Raw genomic sequence first — 13,189 nt, forward strand, 5'->3', positions numbered from 1 at the left:
TTATTTATTATATAACGTGTGAAATGCCAGAAGCATGAAAAAAAAGTAGAAAGACTTCATGTTCTATATCTTCAAACAAAAAGAATTCCTTTGAAAGCCTGAAAGCCTGAAGATTGAAGTTTTTTCCATTTCAAGGTCATGTTGTCCATCATTGTAATTTAATGTTTCCTTTTATTTTCACCATCTCCCCCACCCATTTTCATTAAATTATAACATGTATTAACTACAAATTATTCAAACAACATAGACAGGTACAAAGCAGAATGAGTGCGTTTCCTCTGATGTTAACATCTTAATTACCCTCCATTCTCCTTTAGAGAAATCTGTTAATGGTTTAGTGAATATTATTCTAGAATTTTAGACAGATTGATTCTTTATTTAGCTTAATTTTTGACTTAGAAACTATGATTCTCCCAATGAATGGCTATGGGAATTTAAGGAATGAATATAGTTTATGGAATGTAAATATTTGTTTGAAATGTCCCAGAAGTGGTGAATCCCAGGTAATATTGATTCCATATTGTATGACCGTGACATTGCATAACCCAATGAATAAAGTCTCTTAAACCCCCAGACCACCCTGAGGCACAGGAATCAATTTTGTTTGAACTCTTGCACATGAAAGGAACATTTCAGAGAGCAAGGCTTTTTCCATCCCAGACTTCATGTTTTGAATTTAAACAGGCTGTTTGCATGAAATAGGATTCATTTATCTTTACAAGTTGGCCTAAACATTAGATTCCATTTTTACTACAGATGGAATTTGGAGCTACACTGAATCATATATTTCTAAAATGCTATGCACCCAAGCTTTGCTGCAAGAATAAAAACCATAGAGGTTAGTATACAGGAGTTTCACAGAGCAAACAAGATATAGCAGTGGGATACGTATGTTGGCTTGGCTGAACTTCTAAGGATTTTTTTCAGCCAATTTTCCAGCATCTCATTGTAGGAGCAATTTGAAGATTGCATGGTTATTCTCCTTTTACACATATTAAAAGTTTATTGTAGAAATCAAATTAAATAGCAAATAACCCAACTGATTTAATCACATTATTTTCCCTTTCTTCATATACTCTGCAAAAACTTAAATTATTCTCTTGTAATTGAAAGAAACTATAGTTTTATTTTTTTAAAAATGAAGTATGTATTTAAAGTCTTTTTATTTTGTTCTAGACTTTCTTCTAGACTTCTCTTTCTGACCTCCTCTTAATCCTAGCCTGCAGACGGCAACTACACGATACTCTTAATGGTCTTTTGCAAACCTGTCCAAAAGTGAGGGCATTTCTTCACCACAGATTTTGGATTTGACTGCAGAAAGGGGGGAGGGTTAGTGAGGTAACATCATGATTTGATCCTTGGTTGTAGGCGGGAGCAGACTGGAAGGTGTTATGGTCATTGGTCATGAGGAACGGGTCTGCATTCAGGGGATGAATTTTAGGACTTTGGAATTTTTGTTGAAACAAGAAACTGGTGGAAAACAGAAAGATTTCCTGGCCGAATGTGCCTTTGATTACAGAGCTAAGTACTAAGAAGAGGCCCACATTTCTTCATCAACAGGAACTCACTATGGTCACGATGGCAGGGGCCTACACAGGTGGGCCTGCCTCTTGAGAATTAAAGGAGACATCTTTCATGACTTCTTCAACTCCCATCCCACTTACACCTGGATGAAAGTGATGCCTTTAATTGTGGAGCAAGCTATTCATTTCATAGGAAAGAAGAAAAGAAAGAAAAAAAGGAAAGAAAGAAAAGAACAAAAGAGAGAGAGAGATGCATCTAACTTGGGTCAATTTATTGCAAATGTTTTGGAGTCAAATGATGCTTTGGCTCCTTTCTTATTGTGGTAAATAGAAACGGTTAGAGAACTGGAATGAGAAATCCAGAAGGAAGCTGGGCAGTGGCAGTTGCTTTTGAAGGGGGCTATGAGAAGGAAGCTTAGTAAAGATCGAATGCTCCTATTGCCCAAGATGAGTCCTTAATTCTTTTATTATTTGTTTTGGGGACATACCTTGGTGCTCTGGGACTACTCACAGCTCTGTGCCTAGAAATCACCCCTGGCAGGACTCAGGGGACCATTTACATTGCTCGACCATATGCATTGAGTCTGGGGTTAACTGCATGCAAGGCAAGTGCCCTATCCACTGTAACATCTTCCTAGAGCCAAGAACTTTCATTATTAGCCTATCTGTAAGGGTGTGCAGTTACCTTGCTGTTCAAGCAGATAAAGAAAGCAGACCGCTTCTCAGTTCAATCCATTCTTTTTACAGATGGGAAAACCGACTCTAAGGTGTTAAATACCCTGGCTTTTTTTTTCTTTCTCTTTTTAAATAAATCATCTGACATGTAGGTGACAGAGAAAGAATTGCACTGGTGACATTTACTAACTTGTCAGAGTTTAATGACAGAGAGATAGGAACAAGTCTTATCTTCAGTTTAAATTTTCTCTTCCACCCAGACTAGAGGCTCTTATCTCTGGAAGCAAAAGACCAGATATTGCTGAAAAGCAAACACAAGATTAAGAACTAAGAACTAAGAGTTAAGGGACTCCAAAGCTGATTACATGCCAAAACAAGGGAGCTCTGTTGGTCATTGGCCAGGAACAATGGGCGGGAAAGAACCTGGGGCACTAATCTTGGATGGGACATCTGGGTGCATGACACGAAGATGGTGACTCTGAACCTCTGAACCCTCAGGCTAACAAATGTCCTATTCTTCCATCTGAAGAATTGGCACTTCTCCCAGACAGGAATATATTACAAAGGTCACTTCTTTCAAGGCATTAACAAAACTTATAAAAAATATTTTAGGAATTGTGGTTTATAATACACCAATCAAAGGTTTTTGTGCAGAAACCATCCTAGCACCCAACCTCCACCAAGGTATCTAGTTCCTTCCACCATTGTCCTGGTGTTCCCCTCACCCCATCCCAATCTTATCCCTTCCCTCCAGCTCTTGCCACAGCAAACTTACGACTGAAGACCAGTACTCAACTGAGGTTATCTTTGGGCAATTGTCATTTACTTCCAAGGTATTTTAGATACCACTTATGGGGGAAATCATTCTGTTCCTCTCCTTCTGCCTAACTTTACTCAACACGATAATCTCTAGACCCAGCCACATAGTCCAAATGGAATGATTTCATCTTTTATCAGAGCCTAATAGATTACACTGTGTATGTGTACCACCATTTCCCTATCCTGCTATCTGCTCTTGGACACCTGGGCTCTTTCCAGATACACATGTGGCTATTGTGTTGCAATGAACATAGGAGTGCAAATGTCTTTTATGAATAGGGCTTTTGGTTTCTTGGGTAGATGACCAGAAGTGGAGTTGTTGGGTCAAATGGAAGCTCTATTCCTAGTTTTTTGAGAAGTGTCAAAAGACTGGACCAGTAAATATTCCCACCAGCAGTCAATGAAGGTCCCTTTTCCCCACATCCTTGCCAATAGCCTTTTATTTTATTTTTTTTATAAAATAAATATAACACCGTGATAATCATTATATATCATGATATAGAATCATACATTATGCTATCATGTAAATTTTCATCTTGTAAAGTACTATTCTCCTCTCAGAGAGCCCGGCAAGCTACCAAGAGTATCGTGCCTACAGGGCAGAGCCTGGCAAGCTATCTGTGGTATATTGGATATGCCAAAAACAGTAACAATAAGTCTCACAATGAGAGACGTTACTGGTGCCTTGAGGATTTGCTCGAGCAAACCGATGAGCAACGGGATGACAGTGACAGTGACAGTAAAGTATAGTACCTTATGATGATAATTTTTTTTAATTCACTCACCATGAGATACACAGTAACAAAACTGTCCATAATTGACTTTCTGTCATAGAATGTTCCAGTACCCATCCACAGTGTACATTTCACATTACCAATGTCTTCAGTTTCCCTCTATCAGTTTCCCTCTATCACCACCCCATCCCCATTTCCCATCCCTGCCTCAGCCTGTCTCTATGGCAGGCACCTTTCTTCTCTCTCTCTCTCTCCCCACCGCCCTTCTGGGCATTATGGTTTGTGATACAGGGACCGACAGATTATCTTGTATATCACTTTACCTATTTTCAGCATTCAGTGAACAACTATCATTGTCACAGTGGTCCCTTTTAATTCTATATACTCTCTCCCTGTCCTTCCAATGGCCTTTTAAAGCTGTCCTTCCTCTGCTACTCGGAACGAGGGGGGAGGTGTGTGTGTGGGGGGGGGGGAGGTTAAGACCTATTTAACTATGGGGTGAACTTTCTGGATCTCATAAAATTAAAAAGAAGTATACTCAAATGAGCTGTAAAAATTAGCTTAAATGTTCCAGCATGAACCATGAAAGCTCACTAGTTGCTGAAGGTGGTTACTCAAGGGGTCCTGAATTTCAGAGTGGACAAATTAAAATTCACAAACATGGTATGCTTTACCAGAGTATAGGACTAAACAAGACCCTAAAAATGGATCATCTTCTAAAGTGGCTGTTAGAATTCTGGAGAGATTCCATTTGAAGCTTCATGGAAATAGCTGAATTGCCTTGGCAAATGCTAGAAGAAGGAATAGAGAGATGGAGGGACATGGGCACGACAAACAGATTCATGGGTGACAAAAGATCAAGTTGTCTGGCAATATCCAGGACGTCAAAAAGGTGCTGGGACCAACATGCTAAGACATCAAGAGGGGTTTCTGTTCCAAAGAAGGACTGTCGGTCACAGAGCTGGCTCAACAGTAATTACGAGATGATGATCACAAAAATAACACAAAAATTCCAGTGTTGGATTCAGCTCAAGGAACTAGGGAATTGTGGCCACCATAACTCTGGTGGATGAAAAGCATTTCAGGTGACGAGACTGGGAGAGGATTGAAGAACTAGTTGGAAACTGAGATCTCTAGGATGTTGGCAACCAAAAGGACAATATGCCACGGAGGTGAGAACACAAATCGAGAGATGAAGATGCTAATTCCAATAAACAGTGAGGATTCCTTTCTCTGTTTTTTTTTGACCTGAGTCAGTTATCTCTTCCAGCATACACAATCTGCACAGAGGTAAGGGTCCCTCAGTAGAGTTCCTGCAATATTTAGTAATTTTTGTTTATTTGTTTGTTTTTGGGTCACACTAAGCTGTGCTTGGGCATTACACCTGTTTCTGCCCTCAGGGATAACTCCTGGTGATGCTCAGGGGAACCAGTTAGGGTTCTTGGTATCAAATCCAGGTTGGCTGCATGTAAGGCAACTGCATTACCTGCTGTACTACCTCTCAGCTGTACTACCTCTCAGCCCAAAATACACCATAAATAACTCAGCTATCTTCTGAAAAAATCAGTAATTTACTCAAGTATGGCTCTAGGAAGAGAGAAATCCTTAGATATTTCAAGTATTATTGAATACAAGATCTGGTTAGCAAGATTTCTAGGGGCTAAGGCATTATCATATTCAGTTACAGTAGACTTTATAAAGATTGATAAAAATATGGCACAGTTCTGTTAACAATAGGTCTATTGAGGTCAGAGTTCCACTCGGTAGTTATCTACCTGGTGCAAATGTCTAATTTGCATTGCCGTTATTGACATCTGGAATAATCTCACACTGGGTAGTTATCTGTTAGTGGAGAAAGTCAAGCAGCTGCCATAGACACTGACCTTCTCCACCGAGAGCATAAATGAAGGACTATGCTACTAATCACCTCCGTCTCCACCTCATGCAATCTTCTTCTGATTAATGATTGAAGGGCAAGAGGCAGTGTTAGGGATCCCCCCCTAGCTGATCCACAGAAGGAACGGTCAGAAATAAATGTGCAACTCAAGTGATCTATTTGGGTGCCTTTCACTCAATTTGATGAGTTTTTCACTGAATTCAATGCAAAATTCACTCAGGCCAAACTAAAAATGGTTTGAATGTGATTTCCCGTATAGTAGGCATCTCTGGACCCCTCAAGGGTGAGGGTTACATCACAGGAAAACCACCCATTACGTCTGAATTGCTGGTGTAGGGGACGGGGTATCTACAAGACATAGCAGAGGTGGGAAATGATGAAAACTATCTGGAGCCCCTATACCATTTGCCGTAACAGAGGCTACAGTTAACCCTACACTCCTCTCTCTTTGAAGTTTTCATCCATGGAAACTCTGGATGAGCCAAGTCAGAAGCATGTGTGAATGAATGAATGGGTGAATGAATGGGTGCTGAAACCGTGAGCCATGGATATGCACAGTTCAGATGTTCCTTCAAGATAAAATCTACTGAAGGGAATTTAATAGTTGCGGAATCTTCAGAATCCACTCAAATGGTCATTCCAAGGCTGCTTTCTACCATGGTTGCTCTGATGAACTGAGCATGCAGAGATTCTAATGCCAGATTATCTGATTTATGAAGAACTCTTCCAGTGAGTATTTGCTGCTTTCAGACTGTCCAGTGGCTCTGCTAATATTTTCTCACAAGGACCATTTTAAACAGTCTTCTTTCTTTCCCATTTTTTTTCCCCATCGGGGTCAAACTTTCTTTCTCATTTGTGGGTCCCTCTGATCCTCCATAGCCAACTGCACTTCTAATTGTGCCCTGGCATCTGCATCTGAAGACCCTGTACTGACACACATAATTACTTCTCCCACTTAAAAAAGAAATTAGCATAAGTGGCTAAGGTACACAGTCAATAAAAAATAAAAATTGATGATGCACATTCATTAGCATAATTATTAGGTAATATTCCATGCTCCTACCTGAATTTTATTTGTATCAATCAGGTGCTGTGCCATTGATTTTAGGATAATTGCAAAAAAGAACCAGGAGTGCTGTTAGGGAAAGAAAAGACAACAAAGAACTTATTATACTATGATCAAAGAATGCTAATGATGTTCTTTACAGTGCGTGATAGTATCTTCATCTTAACATGTATTATTCGTGCAAGACTACCTTCTCCATTATGTTATTGTGACATTTCCAACAGGAAATGTAAATGCCAAAATCTCAGTTCCTTCATCATCTCAAAGGGCATTTATACTAAATCAAGATACTTATTTACTTTATATGGCTTATGAGACAGTACTTTATAAAATATTGATTTAGGGGGTGCTTTCTTGCTTGAAATATTAAGCAAAACTAAGACCAATCTTTCATATTAAACTATATATAATAGAAGTAGGGCTCTTAGCACTTTCAGACCTAGAGTAGAAACAAAATAACTTAAATCTGCTATTCTCATATCATTTCTTATGAAAAGTGCAGTTGAGGAAGACAAAGCTTATATCAGGATGGAGGTCCCTCTTTCTTAGGTCTAAGAATCATATTCAGATATAAAAATATGTTGTACACGTACATTTTGAAGAATATACCATCTAATCTTATCTGTCATCAAACTTCATATACACCAAATTCCTCCATTTATATTCCCCTGGGTTCCCAATTTCACTCAACATGTTGTAGTTGTGGGGATTATTTATGTTGGGTCCTGTAGTTGGGAGTTCTGTATTGTCTATGACTCATACATATAATCACAATTTATACCTGTTTTATTGTTTAAGGACATTTGAATTTCATTAGATTTTAGTTTGAAATAAATTCTGCAGCTAAGAACTTCTGAGCACAGATAGTTCTAACCCTAAAGACTGACCAAGAAGAAAAAGAGAGAAGGTTTGAGTTCTAAGGAGGACATGGGCTTCCTACTGGAAAGTTTTCACAGTCAAAAGTGATTTCTTGTGATTAAATTCATGTTGGAAATACTGAATTAATAAAAGGTTCGCTCCTTAACCTCCCCCTTCCTCTATCTTGTCCCAAATACATTTAAAACTACGCTGTCATGTATTATAACATTTGTCTCTTCAACTGTCATCTACTTATCTCTATTCCTCAGCTCAGACTTTTTTCCACTATTTGCCTTTACCTACCAGGATTAATCAGAGTTTTGTCTTTGCTTATCTGACAGCAGCAGTGGCCTTCCCTCTTTTCTGGTGTGTATAGGCACTGAACACTCTCTTTAATATTTGCATAGGTAGGTCATTGCTGCCTCTCCTGCAACCCACACACTAGACAAAGGGGCCATTTGCAGAAATATCCCCTAAAGACATGTTTTTCTCCAAGCTCTATTCAGTGCAAAACTTATTCTGAACCCTCAATAGATCCAGGTGCTCTTAATTTCAGGACATGTTTTTGTTGTTGTTGTTCTAAACTCCTCCTACCTTCCAAAGTACCATAATTACTTTTATATTATGACGGACATTAATTTGTGCTATAATCCCCCAGTAGAATGAAAGCACTCAAAGGGGAAGGATCCTTCTTTCATTCTGAGACATGCCATAGGCCAATGAAGGTGCCTGTCATCTACAGGCTCAGCCCTCTCATCTGAATCATCCAAATGAGTGTGCTTTGAAGGGCCACGTAAGCAAACACGCTGCGTGGCCAAGAATAGTTTGATACTCGAGAACTTGTGTTGCCCTTGATGAATATAGTCTTCTCTACTGGCTCTTTACTTATCAATCATTCCTCTGTCAAGTCATGCTACAGATTTACTTTAACCAGAGTCCACATTCAAGAGTGTTTGAGAAATCTGGGGTTATAACCTTTTTCATGAAAAATTTCTTGCCATCTCTTCTGCATGTTCCTACACAATGCCTGCCTTTAGACTTTTGAAAGAGGGTCAAAGAGTTGCTGTCTCTTCGCTTTGACTTGTGGTCAAGAATCCTTTCATTGTGATTTTCTCTTGCTCTGTCTATAATTCAGAGGGCTTTACCGATGCTTAACATTTTAGAATCTTCAAGAAAATTTGCAATCATCACTGACTTTGCTTTCAGGCCAAAGTTTTCAGGCCAAAGGATCTAACTTGAGTCTATTCCTCTGATTTAGAGCTCTTATGCTACATTGTGTGTGTGTGTGTGTGTGTGTGTGTGTGTATGTGGTCATATTTGTACTCCTGGCTTGACACTCAGGGATCATTTCCAGTGTGCTTGGGGCACTAGATGCAGTAGTGGGGACTGAACTTGACTTGGTCACATGCAATTGTGGCCACACCCACAATACTATCTCTCCAGCACCATTGCTACTTTTCCATATAGACTAGAGTTTTAGTGTGTTTCATATTCTAGAAACCCTAGGAGAAATAAGCTACGAAAGCCAATGAATTCTGACACCTTCTGGGGTGAGAGCGAGTCCTCCCAAGTACCAATAATTACAGGAGCACCGTTAAAATTCTTACCTTCAAGACGTGCTTAACTGTCGTCGACTCATTGGATTTCAAAAGACCAGTCACATTTTTAGCCAGTTCCTCGTGGATCGTCCTATCTTTGCATGTCCTGGTCTTGAACACAAACTGAAGAAGACCCCAAAGGCAAAAAATCAAACCCCTTATAAACATCACCACTTTGAAAATGTCCTCCAACAAAGAGCTCTCATATCTCAAAATTATCCTCTCATGCCAGATTTTGTTATGAAATAAATAATGGTTTGATGATGAGACTATCACACTCCTGCCTCTAGGTAGGGCTTTGGCACTAGGTGGGGCCTCGCTCTCCTAAACTCTCCTGAAACTTTTGGTTTGTAGGAGCCATAAGAATGGGAGAGAAATTTGGCAGATTCAAGGCAATATCGGGGGCTTTGACCCACCTACTCAGGACACATTCCCCTTCTTCCTTCCACTGGGACCAGGTGGCATGGTAGCAATTCTTCATCCTGAAAGTGTAGAGCACCCACTCAAATAGCCAAGTGAGGAAGTTGATGCCTTCCAGAGGCCAGTAGGAGAGCTGCCCTCAAGCCCAGGGTCTTCCCATGTCATGCTTGGACCCTCATGGACATTGGCTATCCCATTTTTTCTTCCCTTAATAGATTGGTTTTGACATGCACCAGTGAGTACCTGCCATGATTTGATTTTTGAGCAGTTCCTCGTGTATATCAAGAATATCAGTATCAGTTTGTGAGATGACTTTACTTAGAAGTTGGGTTTGCTTCGAGAAAGGCCACTGAATTTTAATAGTCACAGTTCACTATAATCTATAATGAAAGCAAGAAACTAGTTCTGTGCAGGGGTATGCTCGGATGTGGAGCAGTAAGTATTGCTTTGAACTTTGTAACGTGTCGTCACCAAGTCATGCCAATGGGGCCTGACTTTTCCAAGTTCATCCCGAAGGAGAGACAACCCTAATAAAAGCATGAAACTAGCTGAGATCCAGAGCAATGCAATTTCCTTCCCTCTTTACGGATGAGAATTCCTCTGAGAACAATGCCATCAACTCTCTAATCTCACGCACTGTTATTTAGCTACAAGAACATTTCAACTAGCTCTGAAGCCTTATTTTTAAAAATTAGCTAGAAGATGCCAGAAACTTAAATTGATGCAATACTTGGTTTTTGATTAGACTGGCTATAGACATTTTGGAAAAAAAAAAACTCACAGTGTCGGTGTGAACTTTGGATATTGTAGATGGGGTGAGTTAGCAACATTTAGCACCATTGAACCTGAAATGGTGTTTCATTTATTTCTGAATAAATGCAAATTTTACAATGACTATCTCATCTTTAAAGGACATAAAAATATATTGATATCAGCCCACCCATTTAGATTATAATACCCAGTGAGGCTTAAATATTTTGGAGTTGAGAGATAATTTTTTCCTATTAAAAATAAAAAAAATCAGATTCCTTGATTAAATTCAGGATGCTCCATATATGGCAAGGGGAGTCCAGTCACAGAGAAATGTAAGTGGCTGGTTATCTGGTCCAGCTAATTTCACTTCACAAAGAGGAAAATGAGGCTTAGAGAGACTGCTTGTTTTGGTTTACTGTTTGACTGGAACCAAGTTTCCCTCTTGCCAACTCAGTGCTCTTTTCTGAGTAAAGCATCAGTTGATCATGTTTACTTGCCATTTGTAAGATAAAACATCTAGAAATAATTGCCAACTTGACATTTTTCAAAGGTGCATATGGACCACTAAAGAAAATACACCAGGAAACTCGTGTGTTACAAAATTGGGGCTTTTATGAGGATATTTATAACACCCTGGTTAAAAATGAAGACCACAACAAATGTAGTCGCCAAACAGATCTGCAAGGACAGCAGAGACAGTTTCTGACAATGGTTCACTAAGAAAAGTTCTCAAAAGAAGTATAAAATAGTCACATCACCAGTGGTGTTGTTAATGCATTTTTCAATGAGTAAACTAGATCAAGGTAAATAATGCTTACATTACAATGGAGATGCCCCATTATAATTTGGATCAGGGAATATATATTTTTTGTCTTAGCCCCAGTAGAGATGGAAATGGAAAATTGGGGTGATCATTGAGAGGGTAAAAGTTCTGTTGATCATTCTGGTGAATGATACATTGATTTGTACTCACGGTGTAAAACATAAAACAAATTGAAAAGACATTTGTAGTTGGAATGGGATTTCTGTAATTGAAATGTAGATATTTCTTGGTTAAATTACATGGAAAAATTGATATAAAAATGTTGGCATTTGATTATTTGACTAATTTTTATTTATTTATTGGATTTACAGGGGCTGGTGAGATAGCACAGTGAGTGGGTAGGGCGTTTGCCTTGCACGAGACCGACCCGGGTCGACTCCTCCGTCCCTTTCGGAGAGCCCAGCAAGCTACCAAGAGTATCCTGAGTGCACGGCAGAGCCTGGTAAGCTCCCCACGGCGTATTCGATATGCCAAAAACAGTAACAACAAGTCTCACAATGGAGACATTACTGGTGCCCGCTTGAGCAAATTGATGAGCAATGGGATGACAGTGACAGTGATTGTATTTGCCAAGCAATGCTCTGGAGGCCTGGGGGACAAGGATAAAGTGCTAATTGGCCATTAGTGCTGGGGAGACACGAATTACAGCTGGTGGTACTTGGGAGACCAGGAGATACTGGGGATCATACTTAGAGTCTGTCACATGAAAGAATCTCCAGCCCTCTGAGCTACCTCCAGGGTCTCTATGTGAGCTATTTTAAAATAGCTCATATAGAGGCACAAACTCATACTTAGTTATTTGGGAGTTTTATATACCGTTTATTACAAGTAAAAGCTGTACAGACAGAAAAATGCAATGACAAAAAACCTCAACTGATAGTAATTCAAAGCTTCATTTCATAATAAAATTTCTATTTCCTTTCACAGGAGTTTTTTTTTAATTTTACAAATTTCTAGAATGACAGCCACCTCCCCATTCTTCTCGAAGCACCTTTCTAAACATCTGAAATATATGGCTTTATGTCTATCCAATGTGCTAATGACACATATTCTATTAGTTAAAAAGGTCCATGCTTCCAAAAAAGATTTAGCCTAGAGAAAAATAGAATAGCCTCTCTATGTGTGATAAAGTAGTCTAAATTATTTTAAGGACATCAGAATGGGTTCATTCATTTAGGAAGGTAGCACTTTGGCAAGGAACTTTAATGAGTAAACAACACCCCAAGTTCATTGGCACTAACTCACAACTGGAAATGAGAACAGACACATGTCTGAACGAGACGACACAGGACACTGGCAAAAGCGGTGCACGCTAATGGGATGGGCTGGTGTTGCATGCTAGAGGAGAAAGGACTTAACATACCAGAGGCAGGTACAAATACACAGTAACTGGGAAAATGAAATAATGCCTGAGAAAACAATAAGAAGAGCTAAGAAAACATTGCAGAAGAAACACAGAACATTCAACACACCATAGGGGGAAAAAAACTTTCATAAATTTATACAGGATTTTCACATCATTGCAAGTGAACAGCAAAAGTGCAGTGTTTTCATTTCCTCCTCTGTCTGTGCTCTCCACAGGGAGAGTCATTTGCACACGTACACATTATTGATACACTCAAAAGGTACATCCAGCCCATGATGCAGAAATGAATTCTAAGTAGCTCATGGGGATGCTTGATATTGCCGTGCGGGCACCACCCACTTAGAGGGGGCGACTTCCCAGGTTCCACAGACAGCAAGGGAGACAAACCACAGAGAGCGAAGGGATGTGATTCATTCCCCAGTGGTGATTTCATACCTTAATGTATGACTGGACAGAGTGTTCCAGCTGCTCCTCATGGCACTTGGCCACAATGTCTGTCAAAACCCTGGAAAAACAGAGCTGTTCAGAGCCCTTTCCGAAAGAGGCAGAGAAATACCACTTGCTTTGTCACGAGAGTGCTTGGTAAACCTACCAGTTGCTCAATGAAGGAAGGAACTAACTCTCGACTTTCCAGACCCTTTCTCCTCCTCACTATCA

At 39.7% G+C, this 13,189-nt stretch overlaps 1 protein-coding gene across 9 annotated transcripts in view; it reads right to left on the minus strand.

The window, feature by feature from the left end:
* Positions 1-13,189, minus strand: part of DOCK10 (dedicator of cytokinesis 10) — a 314,615-nt gene that overhangs the window by 57,735 nt on the left and 243,691 nt on the right. For all 9 annotated transcript variants that reach the window (XM_055120250.1, XM_055120249.1, XM_004610790.2 and 6 more), the window contains exons 25-27: positions 12,968-13,037; positions 9,180-9,293; positions 6,712-6,783 (exon numbers count right to left, since the gene is read on the minus strand). In XM_055120250.1, the coding sequence (XP_054976225.1) occupies positions 6,712-6,783; positions 9,180-9,293; positions 12,968-13,037 (256 nt within the window). The remainder of the gene's footprint in view (positions 1-6,711; positions 6,784-9,179; positions 9,294-12,967; positions 13,038-13,189) is intronic.

This window comes from Sorex araneus, chromosome X (genome assembly GCF_027595985.1).
Source record: "Sorex araneus isolate mSorAra2 chromosome X, mSorAra2.pri, whole genome shotgun sequence".
NCBI lineage: Eukaryota > Metazoa > Chordata > Mammalia > Eulipotyphla > Soricidae > Sorex > Sorex araneus.